Consider the following 15,663-nt stretch of genomic DNA (forward strand, 5'->3'; position numbering starts at 1 on the left):
AATGGTAAAAATTATGAATTTGGATTCAAAAATATCCTTTTATACGGCCGGCATGAAGCCAATGTTTCATCAGGGACTCCAAGATTTACATGTGCGTGCCTGTGGTGGAGTCCCGTAGGTCTGATGCGCATTCATTTTATGTCTGGAGAAATACCTCTATATTATACTAATATACTATCTATAATTTAGGACTTAATGTTTTAAATAATGGTTATTTAAAAGTGCATTCTGAAAAGTCAATATGTCTAAAAAAATGATCTAGTGATTTAAGGACTCTTTCGCAGTGTTAAGTAAATGGGGAAAAGTCTTTCTGGGCCAGCGTGCATCATGTGACGATGTAATTCCACTTTCAGCCACTATGGCTGTGTTCGAAATCACCCCCTATCACGGATGTAGTGCACTATATAGTGCGTTCACCATTTTGTAGTGTTGTTCGAATTCTCCGCGATTAATTTCATCCACTATGTAGTGGACGAGAAAACACCCACAATGCACCGCAAAATTGAGTGAACAAGCAATGTACACTACTTTGTGCTCCGTATCCCACAATGCAATGCGGTCGTGTTTTGGAAGAGGAGAAGAAGGAGACGATGGCCGCCGCACCAACCGCCGCTTTTGTATATAAATGTAAGTAACATTACAATATACACATTTGATGCGTGTAATACTTTAGTGGCGTGGTTTTATGCCTTTTAAGGGTTGCGAATTGTCATAACGAGCGGATTTGTTGGTGGAGAAGCATCCGGTTTGTTATTTGTCTCTGCGAGCTAACGCTAACGCTAAGGCTAATGCTAGGGCTTGCCAGTAGTTGCAGCTCTAGCTAGGAGCAGACACCCGCACACCCGCTCACATCTGATCGTAGCGTTTTGTTCTCTTTTCCCAATTGGCGGTGTGTTAGAAAAATAAATGCTTTTCTGTTTCTTGTTCCAAGGGACTGATGAAGATGTTGAGAAGCTTATTAAGCTTCGTGTTAAGCACAACCAGCTGTTCTCCGGCCGAATGAAATGCGGCTCTGCATGGATGGGATATATTCTAGTGGTGCATATTCATCAATAAAAGAAATTTCAGAATTCATATTTGTCATTCCTGATTAAACATTACATTTGTATTTTTTAGTGTTTGAGGGTACAGAAATTAGGGCTGCTACAGGTATTTGTAGTTGAATAACCATGGCGCATCTGCTGACGCAACCACGTTCAGGAAATTACCGTGTAGTGTCCGAATTCTCCTCCCGTCGTTCCCTACATCGAGTATATGATGTAGTTCACTACTGGATAGGGAGTGAGTGAATGAGTGGATGATTTCGAACACAGCCTATGTGTACATTTTGCATCAGAACGCGACGCACTTCCTGGGGGTTTGGTCCAGGGTGGGAGGTGTCTGCCATAATCTTTCCTGGACTCTTCTTGGTCCTTAATGTATACAGTTCCTGAAGAGAAGGCAGATTGCAGCTGAAGGTCTTCTCTGCAGACTGGATGATGTGCTGCAGCCTGTCTTTGCTAAAAAATGTTTTTCTCCCTTTGTTTGTCAGGGTCAGCATCAGATAGCCCCACAGAGGCGGATCTGATTGGAAAGTACTTCCATGATGGCTACAGCTACGATGAAATTTTGGATTTCCTGGCAATGAATCATAATGTTAAAATGAGCCTTTGCTCTCTAAAGAGTAAATTAAAACGTCTCTCATTGTCAAGGCAAAAAAACTACTCTCCTCTTGCAACTGTACGTGCTGGCATACAAGAATAAATGAAGGGACCAGGCGGGCATTATGGCTACCGTTTAATGAGGCAGACACTGTGGCAGAAGTCGTCTCTAACAGTGAAAATTGATGATTTCATGTCTTTGAAGGGAGAACTTGATCCCTCAGGAGTTCAACTTCACACAGGATGGAGATTTGTAAGAAGAGTTTACAGCTCCCATGGACCAAACCATGTCTGGCATGTTGAGGGTTATGACAAATTAAAACCATTTGGTTTGGCCGTTAGTGGCTGTATAGATGGCTACTCGCGCAAAGTACTGTGGTTGTCATGTTGACCGGGCAACAATGACCCTGTGGTCATTGCTCAAAACTACCTGCATTGTGTCTCAGAATCTGGAACCATACCAATGTGGCTCCGCACACACTATAGCACTGAAAGTCAATTCAATTTCAATTCAATTTATAGAGCCCATTATCACAAAACATGGTTTGCCTCAGAAGGCTTTACAGTGTACGACATCCCTCTGCCCTTAGACCCTCACATCACCCAAATAAAAACTCCCGAAAAAGAACTCCTGTAATAGGGAAAAAAGTAAGAAACCTCAGGAAGAGCGGTAGAGGATGATGAGGGATCCCTCTTCCAGGACGGACAGACGTGCAATAGATGTCATAAATAACAAATGAAATACAATCATGGCAAAAAGGATAGAGTAAGAGAGAAGGGAGGAGAGGGGGAGAGAGGGGGAGAGAGGCACAGCAATAACAGAAACAGATGCATGTCACATTATAATAACGATAGGTGTGAAATTATTAATTGCACTCTATGACGATGTTGAGGGTGATGATAAGAGTCTCATGCATATATTGATAGGGAGGTGTCCAAAGGCAAGATCACAGCATCGGCACAACCAGGACCAGACCACGATCAGGGCGAGCAGGGGGTACAGTATCAGTACAGCCACAGCACGAGCACAACCAAAGGCAGGGTCACAGCATCAGCACAGCTATCACCATGGTCAGGCACAGCCAAGGTTACGGCCAGGATCCGGGAAAACTAGGAAACAAGGGAGCAGGAATGCTCCCGAGAGGCAACGGGATTAGCGTAGTGCAGTTCAACAGACCCAGGCTCCATAATCGCGAGCGCCAGGAAGCTAAATTCCTGAGGCTAAGCTAAGCTTACAAACAGCAATGCAGTAAACAGACATGCATGATTTTCCGATGGCGGCATTGAGAGAAGAAAAACGAGCTTAGCTGGCAAATGCATGTACTAATTTTTCAGCATCTGTGTGGGACAGGATATGTCTAATTTTTGTGTTGTTACGCAAGTGAAAGAAAGCTGTCCTTGAAGTTTGTTTTATATGGGAAGCAAAAGATAAATCTTAATCAAATAAAACTCTGAGGTTCCTTACAGTTGTGCTAGAGGCCGAGGTAATGCCATCTAACTTGACTGTGCGCATGTGCCAGCCGTGCATGCAGCCATTGTCGAGGACTACAAATATCTTGGTGTATACATTGACAATAAACTCGACTGGGCTAAGAACACTGACGCCCTCTCCATGAAGGGCCAGAGTTGCCTCTATTTTCTGTGGCGGCTGAGGTCCTTCAACATCTGCAGGACTATGCTCAGGATGTTCTATGAGTCTGTGGTTGCCAGTGCTATCTTGTATGCGGTGGTGTGCTGGGGCAGCAGGCTGAGGGTAGCAGACACCAACAGACTGAACAGACAGATCCGTAAAGCCAGTGATATTGTGGGAGTGAAGCTGGACTCTTTGATGGAAGTGTCTGAGAGGAGAATGCTGTCCAAGCTGCGTGTCATCTTGGACAATGTGTCCCACCCGCTCCACGATGGGCTGGTCAGCTACAGGAGTACATTCAGCACACGGCTGATAACACCAAAATGCACCACAGAGCACCACAGGAAATCATTTCTGTCTGTGGCCATCAGACTGTACAACTCCTCACTCTGAATGTCACTCTGAATGACACTCTGTGTCAATTAGTCTACTCTGGACTTTATAATGTGCAATAACTACTCTGATGTGCAATAATCCAGTGCAATAAGTACATCCATGAGTAATATTCTATATTCAAATGTTGTTAATCTGTTGTTTTATTTATCACATGGTAGTAACAAGAACAAATGTACATTTATATTATACTTTAGTGTTTAGATATATTTATTTTTTATTAGTACTTATGTTTAAATTTTATTGATATATTCCACACTTTTCTACTTCTTAAAGACTTTAGAATGGGAGCATCTATAACTAAAGACAATGTCCCCTTCAGGGATCAATAAAGTATTTCTGATTCTGATTCTGATTCTGATCTAGAGAAATTATATTGTTGGAAAAGGAGCTTCTGAGGTGTTTGGGGCCAAGAACAATAACTTCAGTTTTGTCTGAATTCAGCATCAAGAAATTGCGGCTCATCCAGGCTTTTACATCCTTAAGACATGTTTGAAGTCTAGATAGCTGATCAGTTTCATCTGGTTTCATAGATAGATAAAATTGCGTATCGTCAGCATAACAATGGAAATTTATAGTGTTTTTTTCTAATTATGCTGCCTAGAGAAAGCATATATACAGTAAAAAGGATTGGTCCAAGCACAGAACCCTGTGGCACTCCAAAGCAGACCTTAGTATGTGCGGAGGGTTGATCACTGATGTGAACAAATTGGGAACGACTTGATAAGTATGACTTAAACCAGGCTAGTGCCATTCCTTTCAGGCCAATTAAGTTTTCTAGTCTGTACAGTAAGAGTTGATGGTCAATGGTGTCAAATGCGGCACTGAGATCTAATAGGATTAAAACAGAGACCAGACCTGTGTCAGAAGCGATAAGTAAGTCGTTATTAATTTTTGCAAGTGCCGTCTCTGTACTATGATGAACTCTGAAGCCTGACTGAAAGTCTGCGAATAAACTATTATCTTGGAGAAAGGCACAGAGTTGATGAGCAACCACTCTCTCAAGGATTTTAGAAATAAAGGGGAGATTAGATATCGGTCTATAGTTAGCCAAAATCTCAGGATCGAGAGTGGGCTTCTTTAGAAGAGGTTTAATGACAGCTATTTTAAAGGACTGTGGTACATAGCCGCATTGATTATATCTAATAAAAAGTCGTCTAATAAGGGCAAAACTTCCTCAAGGAGCTTAGTTGGGATGGGGTCTAGCAGGCATGTTGATGGCTTAGATGCAGAAATCAAAGTGTAGAGTCGATGAGGGTCAATGGGGGAGAAACGGTCCAAATAAATTTCAGGCCTTGCTGCCATATCCAGGCTATCTGTGTCCGGGGTCAGGTAAGGGCAAGAGGTGATGGATTTTATCTCGAATAGTTATAATTTTATCATTAAAGAAAGTCATAAAATCGTCACTGCTTAGGGCCGAAGGAATACAAGGCTCTATGGAGCTGTGACTCTGAGTCAACCTGGCTACAGTGTTGAAAAGAAACCTGGGATTGTTTTTGTTTTCCTCAATCAATGGTGAGTAATAGTTTGCCCTGGCATGGCGGAGGGCCTTCTTATACACTTTAAGACTATCCAGCCAGACTAAACGGGACTCTTCCAAGTTGGTTAAACGCCAATGTCTTTCAAATTTTCGCAATGTTTGTTTCAATTTGCGGATCTGGAGGTTAAACCATGGAGCTTATTTTCTTTGTTTCATTATTTTCTTCTTGAAGGGTGCAACAGAGTTGAGAGCTGATTGCAGTGAGCCAGTAGCATTACCGATGAGACAGTCAATTTGAGAATGACTTAAGTTAGTAAGAGTATTCTCAGTCGCTGTAAGACATGGTAATGATGTCAATGCAGAAGGAATCAGTTTCTTAAATTTAGCCACTGCTGAATCATGGTGTGGACTGACAGAGCAGGAATCTCAGGAAAGACTAATAAATCTTCAATATCAATGCCGTATGCAAGGACTAGATCGAAGGTGTGATTGTAGTGGTGGGTGGATTTCTGTACACACTGACTGAAGCCAATTGAATCCAAAAGCGTGAAGAAAGCAGAACTAAGGCTGTCACTGTTAATATCCATGTGAATGTTAAAATCCCTTATGTTAATAATTTTGTCTGATTTAAGCACTAAACTTGCTCAGAGAATTCAGATAGAAATTCAGAGTATGGGCCGGGGGCGTGGTACACTATAACAAATAGAATTGGCTGTAGAGTTTTCTAGGATGGGTGAGAAAGACTCAGAAAAAAGCTTTCAAATGAACTATAGTTTAGCTTAGCCTTAGTGTGAATTGCTAAGCTTGAATCAAAAATAGCAGCAACTCCCCCTCCTCGGCCAGTGTCCCGCGCAACGTGACTAATTATATGACCTGGAAGAGTGGATTCATTCAGACAAACATACTCATCAGGACAAAGCCAGGTCTCAGTGAGGCATAATAAATCAATATGATTATCCAATATTAAATCAGTGACTAAATGAGCCTTGGTTGATAGGGATCTAACGTTCAAGAGTCCGCATTTAATTCTCCTGTTATGATGCTGTTTGACTGGAGATGAATTAATTTTTATGAGATTTTCTTGTACAACTCCCCTTTTGTTTTTTTTCAGCTTTAAACAAATGAAGTAGTCGGGGGACGGACACCGTTTTTATAACATTTACATTATGTGAAAACAGCACAATGGCGGCAATCCACTGTGCCTTTAGTTCATCACACTGTGATGATTTTGCTAGGGCTGCCAGTTATATGTATGGCTATTCAAAGGCAAACCAGCGTATCGAAAGTTGGTGGTCATACTTCTGAAAACACAGGTGTGGCTCACAACATTAATTATCATTTTTAATGTGTCTAAAATGTGCATTTACGGTGGTACATGTAGTGTGGTCGCTAATGCTGGAGCATTTTACTAGCAAGGACCACATCTCAACAAGAAGATCATTTTGACAATTTATTGACATTAATGTTTTTGGTATAAACACTGATGATGAATTACTGTGAGACGGTTGAATGTGGTGTGCGGAAGCTTCGGTGGAGAATCCGCCGTGGCTCCTGGGCATGACAGCCCCCCAAAAGCATGCATTATTTGAGAGAGGAAAGAGCCGATTTGAGATCTCTTGGGTCAGAACGGATGTAACGGTGATAAGCTTTAGAGGACCATTGGCCCATGATCTGAATCAAGTTTTCTGGTATGCCGCTGCAGAAGGCCGAGGTGGTGGCTCCAATTCTGAAGGAGTGTACGGAGTAATGTGTGGGAGAGATGCCAGACAAAGACAGAACTTGACGGAAGTGTTAGTGGAACCAGAAGTGGGTAACCACCTGGCCGGATTCGGATGCCAACAGAGGGTCATCCTGGGATGTGCTTCGTGATGTCCGGAAATGTAGGTAGTCAGAGAGAATTAGAATGGGGTTTAGAACTGATTGAATGTTGAACTAGAAGACAGTAGTGGGTTTGCCAGATTGGTTGGTTTTGGTTCTTTTAGAATAATAAACTATGGTGTTGTTGGAAAAAAAGGAAATGTCCGAAAGGGCAGGCATGCCAACGTGGATCATATCGAAGGGTCGTAGCAGTGAATTCTGAGCATCTGAGAAAACCGAAGAAGGTGAGAATGAACATTGCTTCTAGAGTTTGGTTGACGTGAGGTATGAAGGAAAAGTTATGTTATGCCTGTTGTGAAAGTGGTGAAAAGAATTCCAAGCAGACCAATATGAAGAGAGACTTTCAGGAGAAGGGCTATTGATAACGGAGTTCTAGGGATTCCAAGATCAGAGGCATTAAAGCTGGATTTAGATGTTGAAAGTCAAGGCTGAATATGGAGGAACCGGAGTCGGGTGTGCGTATGCATAAGGGGCCAAGCTTCTGAACTTCTGAAAAGAAAAACGAGACAATGAGTCAGCTATAGCGCTGAAGTGGCCTGGAACATGAGCTGCAAGGAGGATGTACTGGTGTGTGAAAGAGTGCCAGGTTAGCCAACGCAAGAACAGCATTATAGATGGAGAGTTGGAGCGACCATTATTTACGATATCAACTACTGCGAGATTGTCTGAGTAGATGAGGATGGATTTGTGGCTCCATTCATAGCCCCAAGAGATGGTGGCGACAATGATGGGGTAGATCTCAAAGAGAACAGATGAAGTGACCTGACATTCTCTTTCCAGCTCCGGGGGCCATTTGCCTATGAACCATCTTCTGTCATAAAAACCCCAAAACCGGCAGATGGAGCAGCGTCAGTGAACAGGTTGATGTCCCGAGGATGAGTTAGTTGGTGTCATCCTGAGATCCTGCCCCCTGTAGCCGGTGCAGACCGACATAGCATAGCCTCTGCTAACCGTCCCCCAGCAACCCCCGTGCAGCCGGGAGGCTGGGTGACTGTCCGAGCGAAGCATAGTAAGCCGAAGCCCACAGTACACCGCCCGCCCCCCCTTCACGTTTCAAATAAGTGCTCCCCACTCAGCGACACACCGGCTGAGTACACATCCCTGGTCATTGGTAGCTCTATTTTGCAACACGTGAAGTTAGTGACACCAGCGGCCATAGTCAAATGTATCCCTGGGGCCAGAGCGGGCGACGTAGAGTCAAATTTGAAGCTGCTGGCTAAGGCTAAATGTAAATACAGTAAGATTGTTATTCACATCGGTGGCAATGACACCCGGTTACGCCAATCGGAGGTAACATAGACATAGAGCTAAACTATAGTTTATTTGAGAGCCTTTTCCTTAGTCTTTCTCACCCATCCTGGAAAACTCTACAGCCAATTCTATTTGTTATAGTTTACCACGCCCCCCAGCCCATACTCTGAATATCTATTTGAATTCTCTGAGCTTATATCAAGTTTAGTGCTTAAATCAGACAAAATTATTAACATAAGGGATTTTAACATTCACATGGATATTAATAGTGATAGCCTTAGTTCTGCTTTCTTCACGCTTTTGGATTCAATTGGCTTCAGTCAGTGTGTACAGAAACCCACCCACCACTACAATCACACCCTCGATCTAGTCCTTGCATACGGCATTGATATTGAAGATTTATTAGTCTTTCCTGAGATTCCTGCTCTGTCAGACCATTATTTAATATCTTTCAATTTTTTATTACTCAACTACAAGCCTCTCAGTAAGAGTTACTATTCTAGATGTCTATCTGATTCAGCAGTGGCTAAATTTAGGAAACTGATTCTTTCTGCATTGATATCATTACCATGTCTTACAGCGACTGAGAATACTCCTACTAAATTAAGTCATTCTCAAATTGATTGTCTCGTCGATAATGCTACTGGCTCACTGCGATCAGCTCTTGACACTGTTGCACCCTTCAAGAAGAAAATAATGAAACAAAGAAAATTAGCTCCATGGTTTAACCTCCAGATCCGCAAATTGAAACAAACATTGCGAAAATTTGAAAGACACTGGTGTTTAACGAACTTGGAAGTGTCCCGTTTCTGGCTGGATAGTCTTAAAGTGAATAAGAAGGCCCTCCGCAATGCCAGGGCAAACTATCACTCATCATTAATTGAAGAAAAAAAAAAACAATCCCAGGTTTCTTTTCAACACTGTAGCCAGGCTGACTCAGAGTCACAGCTCCATAGAACCTTATATTCCTTCGGCCCTAAGCATTGACGATTTATGACTTTCTTTAATGATAAAATTATAACTATTCGAGATTAAAATCCATCACCTCTTGCTCATCAATTGGGATGTTGACCTTTTAAGGCAGTTACTACCTCAATTTTCAAACTTGTTCTGTGAGAGTGAGGCTCACATTTCATTACATATCAGCCATGTTCTTCAGTCTGATATAGTTTTCCACACAGGACTCCCAGGTCAATGGCTGCATCAGGCCACTCTGTCTCTGTAGGTCCTCAAGGTGTGCCTGGATATGGTCATCTCCACATGGACTGTAGGATAACTCAACCGTAAACTGGTCCAATTCCTCCTGTGAGACTGGGAACCCCACAGTTCGATCCACCAAACCTAGGAGTAAAATGTGCACATCAGTTCTAATTTACATTTACATGTGTTTTCAGCCAACTGGCATGTTGTAATTCTAGGCATGTGGACAGCAAATATATATTGTGGTTGTAATCGAAAATTTGTTTTGCAATTTTTGTAACAAGTGCGTAAATATAAAATTTTATGTTACATTTAAGATTATTAGAGATTATAGTAATGGCTGAGATGAGGTGAATATTATATGACAGAATCTTTGAAAGCTACTCAACAGACTCAACAACTGAGGAGTGCTATTACAGACTCGTCATGAGGAAGGCAACCGACACGCCGACTTCCTCCTCAAAGAGAAGCCGCTCGGAGAAGTCTCCAAGTGCCACCTCGTCGCCCGAAAGAGACTACAGAGACATCCTAGACTCGATAGATAGAAAGCTAAGCAGCTTTGACGCCCGCCTGGCTCTGGTGGAAGTCCTCCACAGAGAGTTTCAGGCACTACATGAGTCTCTGGAATTTAGCCAGCAACAGGTGGCCTCGCTAGCAGCTGAGAACGAGACCCTGAGGAGCTCAGTCAAATCGTTCACCGAGGGTATGACGAAGCTCTCCGAGGATAACAAACGGATGAAGGAGTCCATCCTCAACATTCAAGCGCGCAGCATGCGAGACAACCTGGTTTTCTCCGGGATCCCAGAGCGGGCAGAGGAAGAATCCCAAAGCGTCCATCAAGGAGTTTCTCCAGAAACAACTGAAACTCCCAACGGACACTGTGAAGAACATCACCTTCCATCGGATCCACCGCCTTGGAGGGAAGAGACCAGACGGCCGGCGCCCGAGACCCATTGTTGCGAAGTTTGAACACTTCAAGCAAAAGGAGCTGGTGAAGAGCCGAGGCAGGGAGCTGAGAGGAACGGACTTCAGCGTGAACGATCAATTCCCCAAGGAAATCCTGGAGCCGCAGCAGATGCCTGTTCCCAATCAGAAAAAAATTTATCGACGGAGGATCCCGGGCTATCATCACTGTGGACAAACTCTACGTTAATGGACAGCTGTTCCGTGATCCAGAAGTCACTCCTTGGCTGTTACTGTTTTCCTTCCAGACTGTTGATCTGTATATTTGTGTTACCTGTTCTGTTTGTTTTGTTTCCTGTTGTTGTTGTTGTAATGTGTCACCACTTATGCTTAAATCCATCGTGTTTCAATGATGCTCAGTCCGACTACATATTTTACAAAGATACACTACATACAAAGATACACAACATACACACGCACACATACAAGAAAACAAATATACAACAACTTGTTTATGCAGGTTCCTCAGGAAGGCAGCTGCACACATCTAACACACACACACACACACACACACACACACACACAGGCACGCACACACACACATACACACGCACACCTCCACTTATTTAAATTACAATTTACACTCAATAAGTTAGTTTAGATATGAACACGTTACGGTTAGTCACTTGGAATGTGCGTGGAATTGGATCGCATGAAAAAAGACTCAAAATTTTTGAACACCTTAATAACCTTCAGGCAGACATTGTTCTACTGCAGGAGACTCACATATCCAAAGTAGGACATCATAAACTTAGTTCATCACAGTTTCCTCACACATACTTAGCGAGCTATAATACCAAACAAAGAGGCGTAGCTATTTTAATTAGTAAAAAAATAAATTTCACTTGCAATAACACTACCACAGACCCAGAAGGACAATTTATAATAATCAATATATCGACACATAATACAGAGTTATGCATTGCCAATATATATGGTCCAAATGTTGACAACCCCTTCTTCTTCCACAGCTTTTTCACTGCACTTTCAGCACACTCAGACACAACACTTATAGTGGGAGGGGACTTCAACTTGGTACTCAATCCAGAATTAGACAGACTTAGCAGAGCAGGTAGTTATTGCCACTGGCAATCAAGTGATATAATAAAACAATACATGAGTGATTGTGGTCTCTGCGATGCTTGGCGCTGTTGTCACCCCACACTCAAATACACCTTCTTCTCACCAGTCCACCACTCTTATTCCCGTTTAGACTACTTTTTAACAAGTAACTCAATTATGATGGACATCTCTGACACACAGATTCACCCTATCACCATCAGCGACCACGCTCCAGTCACTCTCTGACAATCACTAAGAAAACAGTCACACCACCATCTAGACATTGGAAATTTAATACATCATTGCTTAAGGACCCAGACTTTATTAAATTGTTTAAAAAAGAAACAAATGACCTGCCTGACATCTCCCCCTGTGTTCTTTGGGAGGCGGCAAAAGCAGTCATGCGAGGTAAAATAATTTCTTACTCCGCATACAAGAAAAAAAAGGAGAAAGCTCTTGAAATAGAATTAGAACAGCAAATTAAAGCTTTGGAGACAGTGAATTGAGAAAATTAAAACTGAAACTAAATGAATTACTTGACAGAAAAACACAATTTCAGCTACAGAGATTGCTCCTGGAGAACTTTGAACACAGCAACAAATCCAGTAGACTCTTAGCAAACCAACTAAAACAGAATAAAGAAAAAGTAACAATTTCCTCAATGAAGAACTCTGCTGGGAAAACAACCCGTGTCCCAGAAGAAATAAATAACACATTTAGGGATTTTTACAAAACTTGTATTCATCACAAATGAATCCGTCAAACTCTAGCATAGATGCTTTTTTAAGCGCAGTTGAACTACCACAATTAAATAATGAACAGATCATGGCTTTGGAGTCACCTATTTCAATAGAGGAACTTCATGAAGCCCTCCAACATATGCCGAACAAGAAAGCCCCAGGACACGATGGTTTTCCGGCAGAATTCTACAAAGAATTCTGGCCAATGCTCGCACCAATTTTCAACAGAATGGTTGCCGAAATTAAGGAAACTTCCATACTCCCTCCTAACATGAACCGTGCAAACATTAGCATCCTCCTTAAACCAGATAAAGACCCATTACTCCCATCTAGCTATCGTCCAATATCACTTATAAATGCAGCTTTAAAAATCATTTGCCAAGCGCTGGCTAGAAGAATTGAAAACATAACACCTCACATAATACATCCTGACCAAACGGGGTTTATCAAGGGCAGACACTCTACAAATAACACACGCAGACTAATCAATTTGATAGACTACTGTAATATTCACAATAAGGAAGCCATAATAGTCTCATTAGATGCTGAAAAGGCTTTTGACCGGGTGAATTGGAAATTTCTCTTCGCTGCATTACAAAAATTTGGGTTCGGAGACAACTTTCTATTCTGGATCAAAATATTATACAGTTCACCCAGAGCTTGTGTCAGAACAAATGATCAAACTTCTCCAAGCTTCGATCTCCAAAGGGGCACCAGGCAGGGTTGCCCACTCTCTCCATCCCTTTTTGCCATATTTATCGAACCACTCGCAGCTGCAATTCGGCAAAATAATAATATCACAGGGATTCGAACAGCAAATGTGAACCATAAGATAAGCCTTTATGCTGATGATGTACTACTTTTCCTTCAGAATGCACAAGCCTCTCTCTCTGAGACAACAGCACTTATAGACAAATTTTCCTCTATTTCAGACTATTCTATTAATTGGAACAAATCGACAGTCCTACCTATAAACTCTAACTTCAAGAGCAGGTCAACCGCCCCACTACAATCAGGAAACATTAGATACTTAGGTATCAACCTTTCCCGCCAGGCTGTCTGACCTGACACGGCTAAATCACATTCCCCTACTTAAAACAATAGAGGATGATCTCACTCATAATTACTACCTTGCCAATAGACTACAATATATCTTAAAATGGATTACAAAAAGTCCACTAGATCAAGCATGGTTAGATATTGAACAGACATTTTGTAAAGAAACCCAAATCGCTGACCTGCCATTTATCAGTCCCATTATCAAAGGACATCGCTGCTTTAAGAGCATTAATATTAGCACTTCTCTGACAGCCTGGTGGGAATTTCTTAAAATAAACAGGTCTTCACCATGCCATACAGACATACGCCCATCTGGAACAATCCTGATATCCTGCGAAATAAAAAAACAATAAACTTCACAACATGGTGCGATAAAGGGATAAGACATCTGGAGCATATCCTCCAAGGCAGTAACTTCATTCCATTTAATGAGCTGGTAGCACTATATGGAATTAACAAGAATAAATGGGCCTTACACACAGAAACGTCTGTTTGAACTGCACGGGTGGCCCATTAGATACGTATATGCATGCTGTTTGGCTTTGTACACTGGTCAACATATTTTGGCAAAAGATTTGTGAAGACCTATCGACATGTCTAGGACACCCCATCCCTGCCTCCCCCTCACTTTGTTTGCTAGGTGATCACACTAACATCAATATGGACACTAAAAAATCCTACATGCTCCTTGCAGCTCTAAGCATTGCCAAGAAAACTATCCTCATGAATTGGAAATCCAAAAAGAATCTAAGTATAACTCAATATAAAAATCTTCTATTAGATCACATCTCCATGGAGAAAATGTCTGCCTGTACAAAAAATCTACTCACAGAATTTGAACATATCTGGACCCCAATAATTAACTTCATTACATAGTGTCGGTGGGGGTCGGGGCTTCGCCGCCCTGACTTCTGGGCTGGTGGCGGTGGATTCCGGTTGCCGCGGGTACCCAGTGGCTCGCTGGGCCGATTGATCCGTGGCCACTGTCACTGGGTGGCTGCGGGGGGGGTGTCGGGGGGTGCGGGGCCTCTGCCTCCTCGGTGAGGGGGGGTGCTCTGGGGGGTTGGGGGATTGGTGGCCCTTGGGCCCCGCCTGGGCTGCCTCGCTGGTGCGGGTGGGTCTGTGGCATTGGGGCCTGGTGGCCTGGGGCCCGTGCTCTCCCCCGGCGGGGGGCCGTGCGCATGCGGGGGGGGCCATGCCTGCCCGGCCCGGCCCTGGGGGGACGGCGTGCCCCCGGGTTCTCCGAGGGATGGGGGTGGGAGTGGGGGGGCATGTTGGGTGTCTGGGGGTGGGGGGCCCCCTGCTTGGTCGGGCTGGCTGCCCGGGCGTGGGTGGGTCCATGTTGTCCCGGCTCCGGGCCCCTGGCTGGGGGCTTGCCGTGCACTGGGGGTCGGTGTCCTCCTGGCCTGCTCCCACATGGGTGGTGGGCCTCCGTCTCGGGTCCTCTGGTGGCTCCCTTGGGTGTTCAGGTGTGGCCCCTGGGCTGGTAGGCCTGACTCCCTGTTGGCCAGGTGGGGACAGTGATGGGGGTAAGTTTCAGGGCCAGTCAGGAGGCTGGCCACATGGGGACAGCCCACACTTTACCTCCTTGTCGACCCCCTATCCCATTACATCCCACCTCATAAGACACTAGGGCCTTGAGGGGCGGGGCCAGTGGGGCCAGTGGGTGGGGGGTGGGGCTGCATTATGGCGGCCTGGCCCTCCTCCCTGCTCTGGTCATTGCACCGCCTGTGGAGGGTTTGGCTTCTGGCTGGGCTGGGGGCCTGCTCTCCCCAGTCTCCCTGGGGTTTCGCCCCTGACTGGGGTGGGGGTGGGGGGCCGCTGTGGCCCCCCGCCGTCTTCCCCACGGGGTATATGGGTTGGCCTGGGGGCGGTAGGCTGGGTCGTCATGGTGGGCCATGGCCTGCCCCGTTGGGGCCGGGGGTTGGGGGGGCTCTGGCCTCTCTGGTGCGTGGCGGGCTCCCCGCCGGGGGTCGGGGCGGGTCTCGGATTGGTGGAGCCCTGTGGCTGTGGGCTCAGGTCGTGCGGGGTTGGTGGCCTTGGACTGGGCCGGGGGGCCCTGTCCCTTGTCTCTCTGTGGGCTTCCCCCCGGCCGGGGGGGTGTTGCCTCTGTGTTCCCTTGCTTGTTCCCCCTTGGGTGGGGCGCGTGGCTGTCTCTGGGGCACATGGTGTTGGGTCTGTCGTGTTTTGGGGGGCTGTTGGGTGCTCTGGTGGCTTGGGTCTTGGCCTGCTTGCCCCTGGGAGTTTGGGGGGTGTTGTTACGCCCCCCCCCCCCCCCGTCAACTACAAACCACATCCAATGACAAACCCTCACACACATACACACACACACAGCACACAACTGTTATACAATCACACACGTACAAC

The 15,663-nt window shown here is 44.7% G+C and overlaps 1 protein-coding gene across 1 annotated transcript; it reads right to left on the bottom strand.

Moving 5' to 3' along the window:
• Positions 1-14,118: 14,118 nt before the first annotated feature.
• Positions 14,119-15,463, bottom strand: LOC121949051 (proline-rich protein HaeIII subfamily 1-like). Its single transcript, XM_042494644.1, has 2 exons — positions 14,996-15,463; positions 14,119-14,796 (listed from the first exon to the last, which is right to left on the bottom strand). The coding sequence occupies exons 1-2, from the start codon at positions 15,461-15,463 to the stop codon at positions 14,119-14,121; spliced, it is 1,146 nt and encodes a 381-aa protein (XP_042350578.1).
• Between the last annotated feature and the right edge of the window lie 200 nt (positions 15,464-15,663).

The sequence above is a fragment of the Plectropomus leopardus genome, chromosome 10 (assembly GCF_008729295.1).
Source record: "Plectropomus leopardus isolate mb chromosome 10, YSFRI_Pleo_2.0, whole genome shotgun sequence".
NCBI lineage: Eukaryota > Metazoa > Chordata > Actinopteri > Perciformes > Serranidae > Plectropomus > Plectropomus leopardus.

Excerpts from the sequence above, each read along its gene's own strand:
- LOC121949051 (XM_042494644.1), bottom strand. The coding sequence starts at position 15,463 with ATGTGCCCCAGAGACAGCCACGCGCCCCACCCAAGGGGGAACAAGCAA. Across the intron at positions 14,797-14,995 it reads TGACCAGAGCAGGGAGGAGG|GGAGTCAGGCCTACCAGCCC; the intron begins GCCAGGCCGCCA and ends CCTGGCCAACAG.